The 19108-nt window shown below is 33.7% G+C and overlaps 1 protein-coding gene across 3 annotated transcripts in view; it reads left to right on the forward strand.

Annotated features, from left to right (window-relative positions):
- Positions 1–18313, forward strand: part of MRTFB (myocardin related transcription factor B) — a 146419-nt gene extending 128106 nt beyond the window's left edge. For all 3 annotated transcript variants that reach the window (XM_036739413.1, XM_036739411.1, XM_036739412.1), the window contains 4 exons: positions 5293–5457; positions 5799–5939; positions 9192–9252; positions 12171–18313. In XM_036739413.1, the coding sequence (XP_036595308.1) occupies positions 5293–5457; positions 5799–5939; positions 9192–9252; positions 12171–12706 (903 nt within the window). In that variant the 3' untranslated portion in view covers positions 12707–18313. The remainder of the gene's footprint in view (positions 1–5292; positions 5458–5798; positions 5940–9191; positions 9253–12170) is intronic.
- Positions 18314–19108: the final 795 nt, after the last annotated feature.

Consider the following 19108-nt stretch of genomic DNA (forward strand, 5'->3'; position numbering starts at 1 on the left):
ATTAGACCCAAATGAATTACATCCTGGTGTACTTTAAAAAAAAAAAAAGTTTAGTGTTATAGATAAGACACCTTCAGCTATCTTGACAGATAATGAGAATAGGAGAGGTGCTGCAGGCCTGGAAAAGGTCTGATTTTCAAAACAGGGAAGAGAGTGGAGTCTGGAAACTAAAAGTCAATAAGCTTGGTTTTGATTAACGGCAAAAATTTTAGAATATATTTTAAAGTTTAATAATCATGATTGACTATCTAGAGATAATAATTTTTTTAAAAGCCAGCATAGTTCTATCAGTGATCTCAAAAAGCCAGCATGGCTTCATCAAGAATATTTTCCTTATTAAATTAAATTTAAAAAAGAATATTTTCCTTTTTTTGACAGTGCTACTAAAGTGGTAAATCAAAAAAATGCTACAAATTTAATTGAGTCAGATTTTAGCGAAGCATATGAGTCATGTTATTATTTTGGACAAGATAAAGAGGTTTTGACTAGATCAGTAGCTAAATGGATTTAGAACCAGTTAAATGGACAGACTTGAAAAGTAATTTTTTTTAAAATTAACTTATTGATTTTTGGTTTTCAGCATTCAGTTCCATAAGTTTTTGAGTTTTAAATTTTCTCTGCCTCCCTCCCTTCCCCCCTCCCCAAGTCAGCATGCAGTCTGATATAGGCTCTACATATACATTCACATTAAACATATTTTAACATTAGTCATGTTGTAAAGAAGAATTAGAACCAATGGAATGAACCACGAGAAAGAACAAAACAAAAGAGAGAGAGAGCAAATAGTCTGCTTCCATGTGCATTCAGACTCCATAGTTCTTTCTCTGGATATGGCTAGCATTTTCCATCATGAGTCTTTTGCAGTTTTCTCTGCAAAAGTTTTCTGGGAAAAAGTTTCTGGAAAAAAAGTTTTTCTGGGAAGAGCCAAGTCTATCAAAGTCAGTCATCACACAAGGTGGCTGTAACTGTGTACAATGTTCTCCTGGTTCTACTCACCTCACTTAGCATCAGTTCATGTAAGTCTTTCCAGGTTTTTCTAAAGTCTGTTTGCTCTCCATTTCTTACAGTACAATAGTATTCCATTACATTAATATACCACAACTTGTTCAGCCATTCCCCAGTTGATGGGCATCCCCTCAATTACCAATTCTTGGCCACCACAAAAAGGACTGCTATAAATACTTTTGTACATGTGGGTCCTTTTCCCATTTTTATGATCTGTTTGGGATACAACCCTAGAAGTGTATTGCTGGATCAAAAGGTATGCACAGTTTTATAGCCCTTTGAGCATAATTCCAAATTGTTCTCCAGAATGGTTGGATAGTTCACAATTGCACCCACTGTGCATTAGTCTTCCAGTTTTCCCATATCTTCTCCCAACATTTATCATTTTCCTGTTTTGTCATATTAACCAATCTGATAGGTGTGATGTGGTACCTCAGAGTTATTCTGATTTGTATTTCTCTAATCAATAGAGATTTAGAGCATTTTTTCATATGACTATAGATAGCTTTAATTTCTTCCTCTGAAAACTGCTAGTTCATATCCTTTGACCATTTCTCAATTGCGGAATGACTTATATTCCTGTAGATTTGATTCAGTTCTCTATATAGTTTAGAAATGAGGCCTTTATCAGAGACACTAGTTGCAAAAATTCTTTCCCAGTTTTCTGCTTCCCTCCTACTCTTGGTTGCATTGGCTTTGTGCAAAAATTTTTCAATTGAGTATAATCAAAATTATCCATTTTGCATTTCATAATGCTCTCTATCTCTTATTTAGTCATAAATTCTTTCATTCTTCATAAATCTGACAGGTACATTATTCCTTGCTCTCCCAGTTTGCTTATAGTATCAGCCTTTATATCTATTTTGATTTTATTTTGGTATACAGTGTAAGATATTGGTCTATGCCTAATTTCTGCCATATTATTTTCCAGTTTTCCCAGCAGTTTTTGTCAAATAGTGAGTTCTTATCCCAGAAGCTAGGGTCTTTGGTTTATCAAACAGTAAATTACTATAGTCATTGACTACTGTGTCTTGTGTACCAAACCTGTTCCACTGATCCACTACTCTATTTCTTAGCTTGTACCAAGTAGTTTTGATGATTGCTGCTTTATAATACAATTTAAGATTTGGTATGGCAAGGCCTCCTTCCCTTGCATTTCTTTTCATTAATTCCTTTGATATACTGGACCTTTTGTTCTTCCAGATGAATATTGTTATTATTTTTTCTAGCTCTATAAAAATAATTTTTGGTGGTTTGTTTGGTATGGCACTGAATAAGTAAATTAATTTAGGTAGAATTGTCATTTTTTTATATTAACTCTTCCTACAATCTACAAGCAACTGATGTTTTTCCACTTATTTAGATCTGACTTTATTTGTGTGAAAAGTATTTTGTAATTGTGTTCATATAGTCCCTGGGTTTGTATTAGCAGATAGACTCCAAAATATTTTATAATGTGTACAGTAACTTTAAGTGGAATTTCTCTTTCTATCTCCTGCTGTTGGGCTTTGTTAGTAATATATAGAAATGCCAGTTATTTGTGTGGGTTTATTTTATATCCTGCAACTTTGCTAAAGTTATTTCAAGTAGTTTTTTTCTTGATTGTCTAGGATTCCCTAAGTATATTATCATATCATTTGCAAAGAGTGATAGCTTTGGGGTTTTTTTGCCCATTCTAATTCCTTCAATTTCTTTTTCTTACTGCTAAAGCTAACGTTTCTACTACCATATTGAATAACAGTGGTGATAGTAGACATCCTTCTTTCACCTCCAATCTTATTGGAAATGCTTCTTATCCCCTTTACATATAATACTTGCTGATGGTTTTAGGTAGATGCTTTTAGGTAGGTTTTAGGTAGATCATTTAAGTAAAATTATTAATGGCTTAATATCATCTTAAAAATTGCTGTTTGACATTATTGTTAACTTAACAAATTTGCAAATGACACAAACTTAGAAAGAATAACTAACACATTGGATGACAAAGGCAGGACCAAAAAGATTTTGATACATTATAGAATTTAGAATCTAGAACATAATTTAATAGGAAAGATCTAATCTTACACTTTAGTTGAAGAAACCAACTTCATAAGTGCAAAATTAGGGACACAGGATTAGTAGTATCACAAAACCTAAGAAAAACAAAACAAGACTAAAGAGGTGATAATTCTGATTCAGCCATGTCTGGAAAATTTTCAGTTCCTCATGCATTTGGAATCGTATTTTATGAAGGATACTGGCAGCCTTTATCATATCTAGCAGAAGGCCACCTGGATAAGCTTCAAGAAATCCTTCAGGATCATTCCATATGAGGATAAATTGAAGGAAAATCAATATGTGTAGTCTGAAAAGGAGTATACTTTAGGAGAGGATGTGTAGTTGTTATGAAAGAGGGATTAAACTTATTTTGCTTGGTTCCAGAGGGCAGAACTATGAGCAACAGATAGACAATGCAAAAAGACAGACTTGGGTCTGATGCAATAAAAGATTTCCTAACAATTAGAGTTAACCAAAAATGGAATAAGGCTTGGTAAGTTAATTTCCTCTCATCGAGGTCTTCAAGCAAGGGCTGGATGAACATTTACTGGTATGCTATAGATGCTGTTTTTGTTTAGATGTGAGTTAAACTAGAAGGCCTCTAAAAGTACCCCTTTCTAGCTTGTATATTCTATAATTCTGTGAGCTCTGGGCTGGAAGCCATCAGAACTGGTTTACCATTCCAGTCCTAATACTAACTAGTTGTATGGCCTCAATACAGTCATTTAGCCTGTCTTCAGCTTCAGTGTATTTTTAAAATGAGAGTTATTTTTAAAAATAATGACAAAAGTTGTTAGAATTCACTCTGAATATCCACTAGATGGAGTTATAAGCTATAAGATGCATATCATCGTGAAAGAAAACTTTGTTTTTAAGAATATAATCCTTCATATCATAGGATCCTAGGATTTAGAAATGTAAGGCTCTAGAAATATAAGAGCTAAACTTCTTCATTTTACAGAAGAAATTTAGATACAGAGAGATTAAGTAATTTGTTCAAAGTTATAAAACACAGTCCAGGTCTTCTATCTCTAAATCAATGCTCTTTTACCATAAGTATTCTTCTGAGAATACCTTTTTAAAAAATATTTATACATGAAAAAAGTATTTATATTCTGGCAATTAGATATGTGTATTTATGTACATTAATGTATTAACAATAACTATTTTTGTTGGCTTAGGAGGACAGTGGGAAGTATTAACTCAGATATAGATAGGTAGAAATATGCATTCTTTTGGTATCAACTCAGAGAAAGCCAACCAGCATCAAGCATATAGTAGGTGATCAGATGTTGTGGGCAAAATGATTGTTCACCAAGCCCAGAATGCCCGCTAGAAGGGAACCTCAGAAGCCATTTAGATTGTCTCATTTTACAGGTAAAGGAAAACTAGATACTTACCCAGGGTAACACAAGAGGTAAAGTGTTGGTTGAATCTAGGTCTTCTGGACTCCAAGTCAAGTCCATGATGCTTTTCATTATGCATAATTTGTTTTACTTTTTAAAAATAATAATTTAAATATATAAAAGAATTGACTTATAAAAACTATCCTTTCCTCCCAGTTTTTTTTAATCCCCCACCTCCCGCTTTGGGGGCTTTCCTATTTCTAGGACTAGATGGTTCTTCTTGAATTCACTAATATAATCTTTGTCATTAGAACCTGTTATCTGGAAAGATTAAGTTTAAAGTAACATTTTATAATAGTCTATAAAACTATTATAGTTGTGAGAAGGTTAAGTCATAATAAATTTAATAATAGAATTAGTGGGACTTTGATGCTTAGATTAGGTCCAGTTTTATACAGCAAGTGGTTAATTCATAGAACTCATAAAATCTCTTCCAAGCTTAAAAATATAAATAGGCTTAAGAAAGATGAAAATAACTTCATGGATGAATCATAATGAGTTTTTTTATTAATTAATTTTTTTTTAGTTTACACCACTTAGTTCCACAAGTTTTTGAGTTCCAAATTTTCTCTGCCATCCCCCCAAGATGGCATGTAATCTGATATAGGTTCTACATAATGAGTTTTTAAAAGAAGCTAGGGATGTTTGGACTTCATTGGTCTTTTAATGTAGACATCAAAGAGGATAAAGAGTATGATGCTCTCCAACAATAATCTGCTCCTTAGTACCAGTGTCAGAAACAGAAAATATTGACTAAGTTGGGCCAGTGGTTTAACTTGTTAAGTTCATAAGTTATTTATAAAAACAGCTAATAAATTGATTGGAAAATATTGATCCATTTCAGGTTTTTCCATCTAGCTCACCATCAAATACAGTATTTTCCTATCAGAGACCACCTGTTACAACAGTCCAGCAGCCATTCATTAATAACACTACATCCAGTAGTGTTCTTCAGTCCAGGAATACTCAGGTTCCTTCAGTGCAAAATGGACCTAGCACTACCAGCAAGGTAATCTAGTGTTTGTTATATAGCAATGCCTACACTCACTAAATACATTTGAGAATATAATCCCTTTCTCCAAATATGTATGCCTACCATGACTTTTTACTTATTAGTATGAAATAGTTAAATGGGAAAGAAGTCAAATTATAATTGCTGTAACCCCCTAAAAATAATATTACTAGAATTTAGTTTTGCCATCTACTTCACAGTGTTACATTGCCCAAAGGAGCAGCATTCTTTGTTATCATTATTTGGCTGTTATATTCATTATTCTTGGTGAAAAGTATGTGGGAAGATTGCAGAATACAGTATTATAGTAATATATTTCTCAACTTTGTTTGGCATAGCCTGGTTCTCCATCTCAACCTCAGCAGTTTATCATACAACAGTCTCTATTTGGCAACACAGTCACCAAGACAAAAGATCCTCCCCGGTATGAGGAAGCCATAAAGCAGACTCGGAACATACAGTCATCTTCACAGTCAGAGGTAAGAAAAGGCTAGTTGTGATTTTTCAAGACTGAGTATAAATTAGCAGCTTACAAAAAGTGTCCAGAATAAAATAAGACTTACACATTCTGTGCCCTGCCCCATACCATAGTGATTCCCTTGTATGAATCAGGTGGATCTGCCATGCCAGGAACAACAAATTTTCCTTATTATTTGTGAATTATAAGCAGCAAAATTAATAATTAGTACTACTTCAAATCTGTATTGGGGTTGAAATTTGTGTTCAAAAATTAATAATGTTCATTGCATTTCTTTTCCTACGTGTCTGGAGAAGGTTCTATGAATTAACCACTTGCCGTATAAAACTGGACCTAATCTAAGCATCAGAGTCCCACTAATTCTATTATTAAATTTATTATGACTTAACCTGCTCATAACTATAATAGTTTTACATACTATTATCAAATGTTACTTTAAACTTAATCTTTCCATTTCTTTTCAATTTTCATTGAAAATTCCAATCTTTTATTTAGATTCCTTCCTTTACTCAGAAAGCTTCCAGCTTTGTAGTTCCGTCTATTCATTGTGTCAAATATAAACTCAGTTTGGCATGCAAGGCTACTTATTAGCTGGTCCTACCTTTCCTATCCAACCTCAGCAAGGCCTTTTGGCTTCCAGGCAGAATCACATCGCCCTCACATCCTATTCATTGCATCTCCTTCCAAGCTTTTGCTCATGCTCACCTGCAGTGCCTGTGGTAATCCAAACTTAATACTTCAACACTAAGTTCCATTTGCCTTCATGAACTAACTCAGATTCACCATGACCTTTCTCTTTTTAATTATGTCAACATTTATATGCTACTTAATTCTTTACATCTACATGCATGTGTATGTCCCATTACATAATTTCTTCTATGTCATTATTTCATGTATATTGTTTTACCTCCCCAGTTAAATTGTAAATGCCATGAGGTTACAGAGACCTGACTTTCTCTATACTGAATAAAGTTTGAAAACCATTCTGTGTAAAAGCTTTTTACATTCTGGCCTTGGCAGAGAAACTTTCTCCAAACACGTAGAGTCTTGGTCAAGATGGGGACAGCCAAATTTCACATGTTAACTTTACATATGCACAGCAAGCATCCACATATAGGATGTTGGCCTAGCTCTATCCAGAAATCAACAATGTTATACTGTCAAAAAGAAAAACTATTATGGGGTAGCTAGGTCATGCAGTGGATAGAGCACTGGCCCTGGAGTCAAGAGGACCTGAGTTCAAATCCTCCCTCAGACACGTATTAGCTGTGTGACCTTGAGGAAGTCACTTAACCCTGATTGCCTCCCCCAAAGAAAAGCTATTATAATTTAAATTGTATGGACAAAGAAAAAAAATAATTAAATGCCTAAGCTTCAGCAGAAAGCCAAAGTTGTAGTCATTCTAATGTTTGATAATTATAATTATCTGTATAATTGTATCTGTTGGATATTTCTTTTGGGCAGTAGGTTGTATACAAGGGAGATGAAAGGGACGAGCTAGGGCACAACAGAGAGGGAAAAAGTAACTGGAAAGAAAGGACAGTCTCAAAGAATTTTCCTTTGAGAAGTATGGGAGAGTGAAGGCACGTTGGCAAATAGAGCATGTTGGTTTGCTTCTCCCTGCCCCCTAGAAGGGTTCATTTGGAAGATTCCTGTCCTACCGATGCGGTCAGGGGGATTACTCATACTGTCATTGCTTTTTCCCCATTGCCGCTTTGTAAGTAGTGATAACCCTTAACTTTTTTTTAATCCTTAGCCTTTGTTGTCTTGTATTGAAGCCAATAGTTAGAATGTCTACTGCATTGTGGCAATAAGCCATGTTGCCCCAAGTGGACTTCAAGGGAATAGAAATGTAGCATTCGGTTCTGAAGCTTAGATGAATAGAGGATGTTCACTACTTAAATAAATGATTACCAGAAAAACAAAGTCTGGGTCACTTTGGCTTAAGGGGTGCTGATAAGGACACCTGGATTTCGATTTTTCAGAGTCAGTATTTACAGAGTGAAGGCAAAGTTGAGCATCAGTTCTCTGTCCTTGGTATATGCTAAATGAGTGCAGTGCTCCAGTAGTCTGAGGTAGTTGGTTTTGTGTATGTGTTTTTGTCTTTAAATTCATGTACTCTGATCACAAGCTGGCAGTTAAATTGAATTCTTTGGAAACACTGAAAATATGCAGTTTTAAGTGAATGAAAGTGTAGCATTGGAGTTTCTTGATTATATATACAATATAACAATTCCATGTTAAAATTTTTGGAAAATATGTTTGCTTCTTTCGATAGATTGTTCATTTGAAGATAACTTTGGTCTGAATGGCACATTAGTTTAAGTCTGGGTTTCAATGGCTGCTATAGATAATATTACTTATTCATTACAGTTTGCTTATAAGGAAAATTCACATCTAGTTCATTGTCTGAATATCAAGTAAATAATGAGGCAGATATTAGAGAGCATTACTTCCCCCCCCTTTTTTTGCATGATTATGTGGCATGTGCATGGATTTGTTATGAAATAGTCTTTATTATATAGTCTAATGAAAAATGATGCCAGCAGCTTATTGAGTATCTCATCTCAGAATCATGAACACTGAAGCTTGCTAATGAGATCCCCTCCTGTCGAATTTTATTCAGGCAGGCGGCATGAAGCAAATGATACACACCACACCAATTCGTGGGGAGGAGAGCATAACTGCTTGTTTAGAGTTGCATCTCATGTCTGAAAAAGGAAATGAGTAATTCTGACAATCAAGGAACAGACTAATTCTGTGGTCACCATACCACATGTCATTCATGCGCCTAGAGATGCGATCTCAATGTCTTTCTATTCCTTTCCACCCCTTGCCTCTTTTGTGCTGCTGTTCTCTCCACAGGGCAAAGTAGAAAGGAAAAAACTTGCTAGCAAATGTGTGGCAAGAAGCAAAGAAGCTCTAATTTGAAGACATATTTTCCCAAAAGCCCTTAAAGCTACAATTCTCAAAACAAAACTTCTAGACCATTATAAAAATAGCAGTCTTACTAGAACTAATGGAAGCAGCTAGGTTTGACATAGCAGTGAACTAGAAGTCAGAAAGACTTGTCTCCTAGACTTATTTCTGCCACTAACCAGCTTTGTGACCTTGGGCAATTTTCTTCACCTTCTCTGAAACTCAGTTTTGTACTCTACCAAATGAGGCAATCTTTAAACATTCTATAGTTTTCTTACATGGCTTCATTGATTTTTTACAAGAAGAAAATTAATCTTTATTCTTTCCGTTGTAGATTTCCAATGCACATAGTCAACAGATGGATGACCTCTTTGATATCCTCATTAAAAGTGGAGGTAAGTCAGAAGTTTCAATAGAATATGTGCAAGAAAAGAACTTGGGCAGTTCTAGTTCTCTCAGTGAGAAACAGGGAAATTCTTTAAATTTGTCATTTTTGAGACAATTGCATAATATCAATTATAGTAAAATTCGAAGTTTTTATATAACTCAAAGTTCACCTTTTGGGCTGTGAACATAATTTTGTTGGTATAATGTAACTAACTCCTTATTGTTAGAAAATATAGTAATGTTAAAGCATTTAAAAAGTATTGTTAACGACAGAAAGTTGTTAACAAGCTGCTGATTCCATTTCAGGCACTGCAAAGATACAGCTGTTAAAATAACAATTTAGAGGCAACATTATTCACAAATCTACATGTTAGAAAGGAAAAATAATGCTAAAATGGCAGATTGGAACTGGGTGGACAGTTTTCAAAACCTGGTTTTAGAAGTTTGTTGATATTGGCTGGAAAAATACCAAAATCATCATAGGAGTCCAATAGAATAATAAAGAAACTTTAAATATTATTCCACATTGACTATAAGAAGTGCGTTAAACTAATATGTACTCTAATAATGTTAACATGGTGCAAATGTAATGCTAAAGTTCTGCATATAAAAACAGAAAAATAGGTCATTATTTTGCCTGTGGTTCTTTGTAAACTTGCGAATTCTAACTACAGCATTTGTTCAAACAGATCATGTGACTTCCTTGCTTCAGTTGCTTTATTTTTATAATAAAATTTCCATTACAAAGTTTGGAATGTTTCAGAGAATTCTGAAATACTGAGGTAGACAGAGTTTAGGAATATTATTGGAAATAAGAACAATTAAGAAATTTCACTACATATACCTCCAAAACTATTGATACTGAGGTCAACATTTCATTTGTAGTGTTTGGCATACACGGGGCACTACTGAAACTTGACAGCATAACTAGATATATAAATAATTTTAGTTCAAGAACTGTATTGACTTTGAGAAACAGATTAAATTCATGCTTTGCCTAAGCTACCTTAGAAAATTAATTTCCAACTTGAGAAATTAAAAGAATTAGGAATTTCATGCTTTTATTTCAGGAATAAAAAACCAAGTAATTAAGTCAATAAGCATTTATTCAGGGCCTGCTATGTGCTAAGGCCTAGCACTGTGCTAAGCACTGAAACTATGAAAAAGTCCAAATATAGTAAAGGAATGAGTTCGTGGTCTAACAGAGGAGACAACATGACAACAACTTTATTTACAAATAAGATACCAGATAAATTGGAGATAAGCAACAGAGTTGGCTGTTAAGGGGGGATTGAGAAGGAATGAAGATGGTGGGATTTTAGTTGGGCCTTGAAGGAATACACAAGGTGGAATTGAAGAGTGAGAGAATTCTAGGCGTAGAGGACAACAGCCAGTGAAAATGCCAGTGAAGATGGCGTGTTTGTGTGAGAAATAGCAAAGAGGCCAGTATCACTTGGTTGCAGAGTATATGGAGGAGAGAAAAGCTTAAGACTGGAAGAGTAGAAGCACAGGGCAAGGTATGAAGGGCTTTGATTGCCAGAGGATTGATCTTTTGTCCTCCTGGGAGGCAAGTTAAAAAAAAAAAGGAATGGGGGCATTTTGGAATTAGAAACATATTGGGGGGGAAATTGGTTGGGGTTCAAGTAGACTCCTAACTTAAATGAAGAGGTTTTGACAATAAAATGTCAACTGATGATGTTACTTTATGTTGCTGTCAAAACCACTAATCATGAAAATGCCTGTGATTAAAATGGTAGATTGTAGAATGTTCTCTAGAGTTTCAACCATGTCTTTAAATCTTATGGTATTTCTGCTTTTTAAAACAGTTCTAGGGTTGACTCCAGAGTATGAGAATAAACATGAATTGCACACATCATGTTGTATTCAATGATATAAACAGTCTTGTTTTACGTAGTAATCTGAATCATTAAATACAATTTCACTCCATCCACATTGGACATTATGGAATGTCAACATCCATAAGACATATGAATTAATACAAACTCAAATGAAAGCATACAATTCTTTATTCAGTGATATTCAGAGAAATAGGAGAGAGCACTGTGTAGCAGATGGTACATTAAAATGCCACATGACCTGACATAATGATTAGTGTTTGTCAAGTCATTGCCAAATCCTCAAACATTTATGTAATATCAGAAAACAAGCCAAAAAGTTGAGTCAAACAAATAATCAGCCTCAAAGAAAAGAGTAAAATGCACAATATGTCGTATGCCCCTATGATTCTCTATGAGAACTACACAAAATAGAGTAAATTATGTGTTGATGCTTTTCTTAAAAGTAAAACATGGAAATGACAGATCAAATCATGTTATGATATTAACCTGTTTGGTAAATGGGAAAAACAAAAACATGTGCTGCAAATACTTTCTTTGTAATATAAGCTAAAAGAAAGTACTTTAATATGCCTAGATCATTGCCTCACCTATGCTTTTAAAAAATTTTAATGAAATTAATTTTTAAGATATCGGTACTTTTAGAATAGGTAAATTAATGATGTAATTAAAACAAAAATTTCCCAATTGTAGTTCTAAGATTTTAGGTCTTCAGCTTTAAAAGACCTAAAACATGCATGTGTATACATGCGCACACACCCTCTTAATGAAATATGATTACTATAAATATACATTAACTCAAGTACCTCAAGAAGTACATTTAACTTGATGGGAAGTATTTTTTGTTGGGGAATTGTGAGAATGTTATAGCCTTTTTTCTAGCTCTGTGGCAGATTTATGCTAATTGGATCAAGTCATTCAGCTTCCTGGTGAAAAGAACCAAAAGGTACCACATAAAGGCAAAATTAATTTTGTAATAGATTGTGCTAAATAATAATAGGTTTATCTAATAATAAATAATAATTTAATAATAAAAGGTTTATTTTTTTAAAAAACTTTTTTTTATACAGAGATTTCTCTCCCTATAAAAGAAGAGCCTTCTCCTATTTCCAAAATGAGACCAGTGACAGCCAATATCACCACAATGCCAGTAAATACAGTGGTATCACGACCACCACCCCAAGTCCAAATGGCACCACCAGTATCCTTGGAACCGATTAACAGTTTGTCTATCAGTTTAGAAAACCAACTAGAAGCTTTCTTAGATGGAACTTTACCTTCAACAAGTGAAATTCCTCAACTAACAAGTAACAACGAAGACAGAGAATCATTCTCTCTGATTGAGGATCTCCAAAATGATCTACTGAGTCACTCTGGCATGCTGGATCATTCACATTCTCCTATGGAAACTTCAGAAGCACAATTTGCTGCAAATAATTCCTGTTTGTCTCTTGACCTTCCTGATTCAAACTTAGACAATATGGAATGGTTAGACATTACTATGCCTAACTCCTCATCAGGGCTTACTCCTCTCAGCTCTGCTGCTCCAAGTATGTTTTCCACTGACTTTTTAGATCCACAAGACCTACAGTTACACTGGGACTAAAATTAGGTTTTTTGGTCTCAGAACTGAAAGCTATAATAAGAGCATGTAAATAACTCTCTTGGAGGTGAGTTTAAGGGATAGGTCCATGGCTGCAGCTTTGCAATTAAAATGTTATCACAGAATGAATGAATACAAGGTGATAGCCCTGAAACGAATTCTACAAACAAACACTTCATTGCATTTAGCAATGAATTTCTCTTTTTCTATGATTTAATATAGCACAGGGCCATCTGAGAAGTATACCTGTCAAGAAAAAATAGTTGCTACAAGGACCTCAGTGATGAAAACTACCACTAGACAAAACATGGAAGAGAAGAGTACCTATAGTAAATAGCACCAAGAGTCCTTTGTAGATATTAATCAACTACATTTAAACTTCTGTGGTTACTTTAAGACTCTGAATAAAAGGCAAACAGCTCATTTTGATTTTAACTTTCAGTTTAAAGCAGAAACAAAGAGCTAGTTTGAGGGGAAGTTAAGAAATCACTGCACTTGATTGTTCCTGTAAAGAGCCTGAGCCAAGATCAAGATTCATTAGGGAGGTAAAAAGTAAAAAAGAGACCTGGCCAGTTCAGGGACAATGCCCTTATGGGTGATGTCTTCTGGTTCAGAAGCCTTTTGAATTTTTTTTTTTGTTACTGTGGTTTGCTTTGTGACTTTTTGAAATCCTACTTTGGACTTCCAAATTTAAATTTATGGGAAAACTTATTCACTATAAACGGAGGGTTTCTTTCCAAAGTGCTATCATGAGCAAGCCACTAAAAAGTCCTGGCATATTGATAACACTGAAACTTAGCAACATTCTGGCTTGATTAGATTGATTTGTAATATGTATATCAGACAGTTATTTTGTACACTCTTTGACACTGAATTTGTATAGAGTCGTTTGGGGTGGGAGTATAGGTATTCTGGGGTTCTATTTGTTTAATAACTCTAGAGTACCTAGAGGACTTACTTGTTCTACATTTATTTCCTTGCGAACTATATTTCTGATAACCAAATCCATCTCAAAGAATGAAAAAGAAAACTTTAGCATTAAATCTTTTTTTGACCTGGTCAGGTGAAAATAGAAAACAAAGGGAGAGTAAGTAAAGTATCTGGCAACATTCCTATAATGATTACAAAGGCATTTTTAAGGGCCACTTTGAACAGAGACTTCTTTCCGCTCTGATTTTTGTTCATTGCAACGAATATCCAGTTTGAAGCTTCAAGTGCTTAGTAACTACATACTATACAAGAGCTCTAACTCTTCAAGTAATGTTAAAGGAACGGAGTACCTAAAAGTAAAAAACTGGAGGTTTCTGTTAGCACTTTTTTTGGTCAAGGAAAAAATGGCAGTCCTTATTTGATTATTGTGAAGAGTTTCTTAAGAATTTCCTAAAATTCTTCACTGCAAAATTTCCTAATTGTAAATAGTGATATAAATTTATAACAAAATAAAATAGATGGGCTGAAACCTACAATAAGTATTTGCAGTTTGTATTAGAAAAATGGTATGTATTTATCTGTCTCACATCTGTATGAGCCCTACATCCAGATTTGATGCTGCCTTTGTAGTCTATTCAATGACATTCCCATAAAAATTTCCAGGGAATTAACCAGGCTCTTTGCTTGGAAGGGATTTAGGAATTTTTTCTCTAGATGTGCTCTTAACTAAAAGTTCTCATTTCCGAATTTTCTTTAGTTTTATACATTTTACAAAGTATGGTAAAATTGTGTTTATCCATCATTCAGTCAGCCAGAACACTGGAACTCTATCAATTGGCACTTCCTAACTTTGAAGCAACACCAAATCCTGAAGTGCCTTCTGGAACTGTCAGAGATTTAAATTATGTTTAGTGTAGTTTTAGTGTTGTGTATTTTATTTTACTTGAAGAATTAAAAAATTGGTAATCCTTGCATGTGTAGTACCTTATTCTTTATCTGATGAACCAGAATACCCCATTCCCTGACCAAGGGAGATAACAGAGACTCCCCGATATTTGATGATCATACCTTTCTGGTAGAAATCTTTCTGCTTGGAAAGAATGAGAAAAGGGCTTCAGTGGCAGAAGTATTTAACTTTGGAAAGTGTTATGTGTTTATCATCTGGTCTTTTGTGAGGATTTTTTGGTTTTTAAATTGCCCACATTACACACTAGAATATAGTATTCAGTTTTGAATAATTCCTTAAAATAAGATCAACTGCCATAGAGTTGTAGGGATTTATCAACTTTATAACTAATGGTAGCTTTTTTAATATCTTTGTATTTTCATAATCCCTATTTATAAACACATTTTTGTGAGGAGCTCTGAGGAAGATGTTCATAACATGTATTGTTTTCCAACCATAAATGAGTTAGAGTACATTTATTACATAAGGTCATTCACAAAAACTAGATGATGTTGTGAATGAAAGTACTCTCAATAGTTTATCATTTTCTAGCTAAGAAACCATAACTTGTTTGGATAAATATGTCCTACTGCAGTCTGCTGAAGTGCTTCAGCCCTTGTATGTCAGCAGTCATTCACTGTGCACGCACATGTACCATTCCATGAGGCCATCTTTGGCTTTGGGTAGCAAGACGTAATCATGAAATTATTATTATTGTGCTACAGGATACTAAACTCATGTTTAGGATCATTGTACTTTAAAATGTGCAGTATGTAATCATAGACCAAAGATGATAATGTAAGAAAATAACCCTAACCCTGTTTCAGTGTTTATTATGTGAATGTACAAAGGAGGGATTCAAGAAAGGAGTGTCAGTGTCCTAAAGAAAAATTTCTGTTTAAGGTCAGTTTCAATTAGCCATAGTAAAAGCACCATGTGAAATTAAACTGTTGAATTTTCAATTAGCATGTATATAGTTTATAAGTGGTATTATATATCATTGAAAATATTTTACATTGCCAATATTAATTCGTAAGTATCTATATTATCTCTTGTCCCTGTCCCAACTCCTTCATACTTTAAAAACATTTAGTATCAACCTTTGCTTTCTACTTTATATGGATCAGGTCATTTAGGGATAGACTTGGGGGTAAACAAATAATAATCTTAGCAAAGATTTTATCAGATTACCTGTAATGTGGGTATATACAATTATCTTGTGCATTTCAGAACAGCATCTATTAGAAAACCTTATAGAATGGCTTAATGGTTTGCTTTAGAGTGTTTTCCTGAAATGTGCAAACTACTGTATAGAATTTGCCATATGTGTGTATACATATATATGTATTCTCAATTTGTAGAAACAATTCTTGCTTGAATATTATTTGTGTGTTTTATATGAATATTTTTGTAATACTGAAGAGATCTTAAATCTTTGAAATTTCTAAAAAAAAAAATTCCAACTGGTAACATTATTTTGCAGTACAGTTTGAGTTGCAAAAGATACACAAGTATCAAGTTGAACTTGCTGCCTTTTGAAGACAAGGAAAAATAAAATGTTTCTGCTCAATCATGTAATTTAGTGGACATAAATATATTAAGGAATACCCTATTTTATCAGAGTAAAAACCACTAAAATCATATCTCTATTTTTGTCACCAAAGCTTAACTCAGGACATGTTCATATACAGCCGCTGACCATTCCAATCATTGTGGCTGACTTCACAGTCAATAAAAATTGCCAAGGGTGACTATCATATATGGCCATCTTCAGCAAATGAATAAAATGAATGGATTGTCTTTGTTTGAATCTATTCATTTTGTGCAAATAAATTTGGCCTCAGGCAAAAGAGTTGTTAGCATTTGGGAGATTTTTAAGCTATCTTAGAGGGACCTGAATTTTAGAAATATGTATTCTCATGCCATCTCTATGGAAAATAATGTCAGGAACATATGTAGATAGGGATATAACAGCAACACGAAATAATTTATTTCCTTTTTTAAAAAGCAGGTTTGAAGGGAAAGATTCCTGCTCAGTGTTCAATAGCCATTGTCAGCAAAGCAATACAAGTCTAAGGAAATAAGTAATATGTTAACATTTACTTAGGAATTTGACTACCAATATAAAAGTTATTAAATATTAATTGAATGACATTACTCACAAGATCATACTGTCCTACCCTATTAGAGATCACAAAAACAGCCCCCCTCCCTCCAATCAGAATACTTTAACTGGAAGGGCATTATATAATATATACATACATGCATATACGTATAATATATGTGTGTATTGATATGTATATATATTACATATATGTTAGGTGCAGACAAGCATAACATTGCATGAACATTTATTTGGATTGCACCCATAATACAGACAACTAAACTTTTAAGTGATTTAAATTAAAACTGGAAAATTAACAGGATTTTTTTTGTTCTGGGTTTATTTTGGCTTTGTTTTTAATTGTTAAAACCTTACATGTTGAAATGCTCTTTAAATATTGTTCATTTTAAAATATTTCCAGTACATATTAAAAATAACAAATTCTGCATGTTGTTATGGCAGGTCTATATATTTTCCAGGCACTTCTTCCTGCGTTGTCTTAGAAAACATATCTTTAAAAAAGTGTTTCCATTCAGAATCTTAGATTTGAGAGCTCTAATTCAAAAGCTGTACATGTTTACAAAAATGCTTTGTTTTTCACTGCTGTTAGAAAATAGCATGTCAAACATTACTAATAAATGTCATAATCATACGACAACACATAATAGAAAACTCTTCCACAGTGTGCTATCTGTGGTCAAATAAAGCAAAACTTAGTAAGTTTATATGCACAGCTGTAGAGGTCTGAATGACTTCATGCCAACTGCTTTGAAGATAAGGCTTTAACAAAATAAATACAATCACCTACAATCATACCAAGTACCTCTAAACATCATATAAGAAAACTTACTCATTTTTTGTGAGATGGGTGAGGGAGTGTTTAAGTATCATTCGAAAGTACTCATCCTCCAGTAAAAAGACAGTAATACAAACTTGCTTTAAAGGAACCAAAGGCATTGCCAAGAATTATGCCAAAAGAAGGCACTTTGTATTTGAAGCTATCTCAAAGTAAATCCCAAAAAGGTGTTAACTATTTGAAGTCATACTTTTCATAGAGATGTAGATATTCTACAATTGTTTCCATGTATAATAGCGTAGATGTGTTTTGTTGGTTTAAAAAAATATATTTCATAGTAGTAACAACTTTTCCAGGTGGAAGTGAATTTTCTTCAATTTTTGCTTGCAGTAGAAATGTGGAGTGTAATAGGTGTTATTCTTCTTATTTTCATAGTCACGTTGTCTTAGCATCTCACTTTATGAAAAAAGAAGAAAGATACCACAGTCTCTAGGACCCTGTTCTTTAAGCACTAGTTTATTAAAACAAAAAAAAAATATGGCAAAGGGGAGGGGAGGTTCCATTCATGTATTGCCTTTCTGTTTAAAAAAAAAAAACCATGATGCCTTTGTATTTGCTGTTTGCACCCCTGAAATTAATTCCATATCATGTTTGAATGCCATACATTTTGCACATTGTACTGTATATATGTAATGCATACTGTATTTTTATATGTGTAGCACATTTATCATCAGATATTTTGTACATAGTGGCAATATTGTAGCTAATGAGAAAATGTTTGATATCTCAGCATTTTTGCATTTTTGTGTCTCAAATAAAAAAAAATTTTTGATGTACTGTGATTGCTTGCCTTACATGTACTTTCAAAAGCTAGACTATCGGGGTATAACCTAAACTTTTTTTTAATCTAGACTTCAGCTTCTTCTGTAAGTTGACAGGGTTGGACTAAGGTATTTTCCAGATTTAACTTTCTATAACCCTTATATGTGAAGTATAACGTCCTTCAGAAAAGACACCAACTCTGCATACTGCAACATTTCTGAGGTTCACAGTAGATTCACAAGACTTTCAAAAAGATCTTCAGAAGAAAAAAATGAAAATGACCTCTGTCAGGTTAAACTTAGAATTTTTCAAGTCGAAAGAGACCTCGGAGATAAAGCCTAGTTCCTTTACTTTCCAGATAAATAAATGGGATAAATTTTATATGAAACACCTATAAATTAACCAGTGGTTTATGCCTACAAGTCAATAAGTAATTCCAAATTACAGCTGAGATTGAAAGATTCTAATCCCATCCCTTTCAACAATTTACTTGAGCAATAGAAACAAAGATGGTGTTTGAATCTGGTTGCTTTAAGAAAGAGAGAATACATTGTATAAACACACCCATTTCTTGAACAATGTGAAGGACAACAGAACTAATTAAATACTGGTTCAGCATTAGATACTGGTGCCAGAATAAGTGTTCTCCGTTACTTAAAATGACTATTTGGTCCATGATACTAAGCACATTTAAAAGCAATGGACCCTATTGCTAAGTGTCTGCTTGATGACACTATCTAGATGACTCACTAGCATCTCAACTTCAACGCACTCCAAACAAGCTCATTATCTTCTCTTCCAGTCTTG

Source organism: Trichosurus vulpecula, chromosome 9, assembly GCF_011100635.1.
Source record: "Trichosurus vulpecula isolate mTriVul1 chromosome 9, mTriVul1.pri, whole genome shotgun sequence".
In the NCBI taxonomy this organism is placed as follows: Eukaryota; Metazoa; Chordata; class Mammalia; order Diprotodontia; family Phalangeridae; genus Trichosurus; species Trichosurus vulpecula.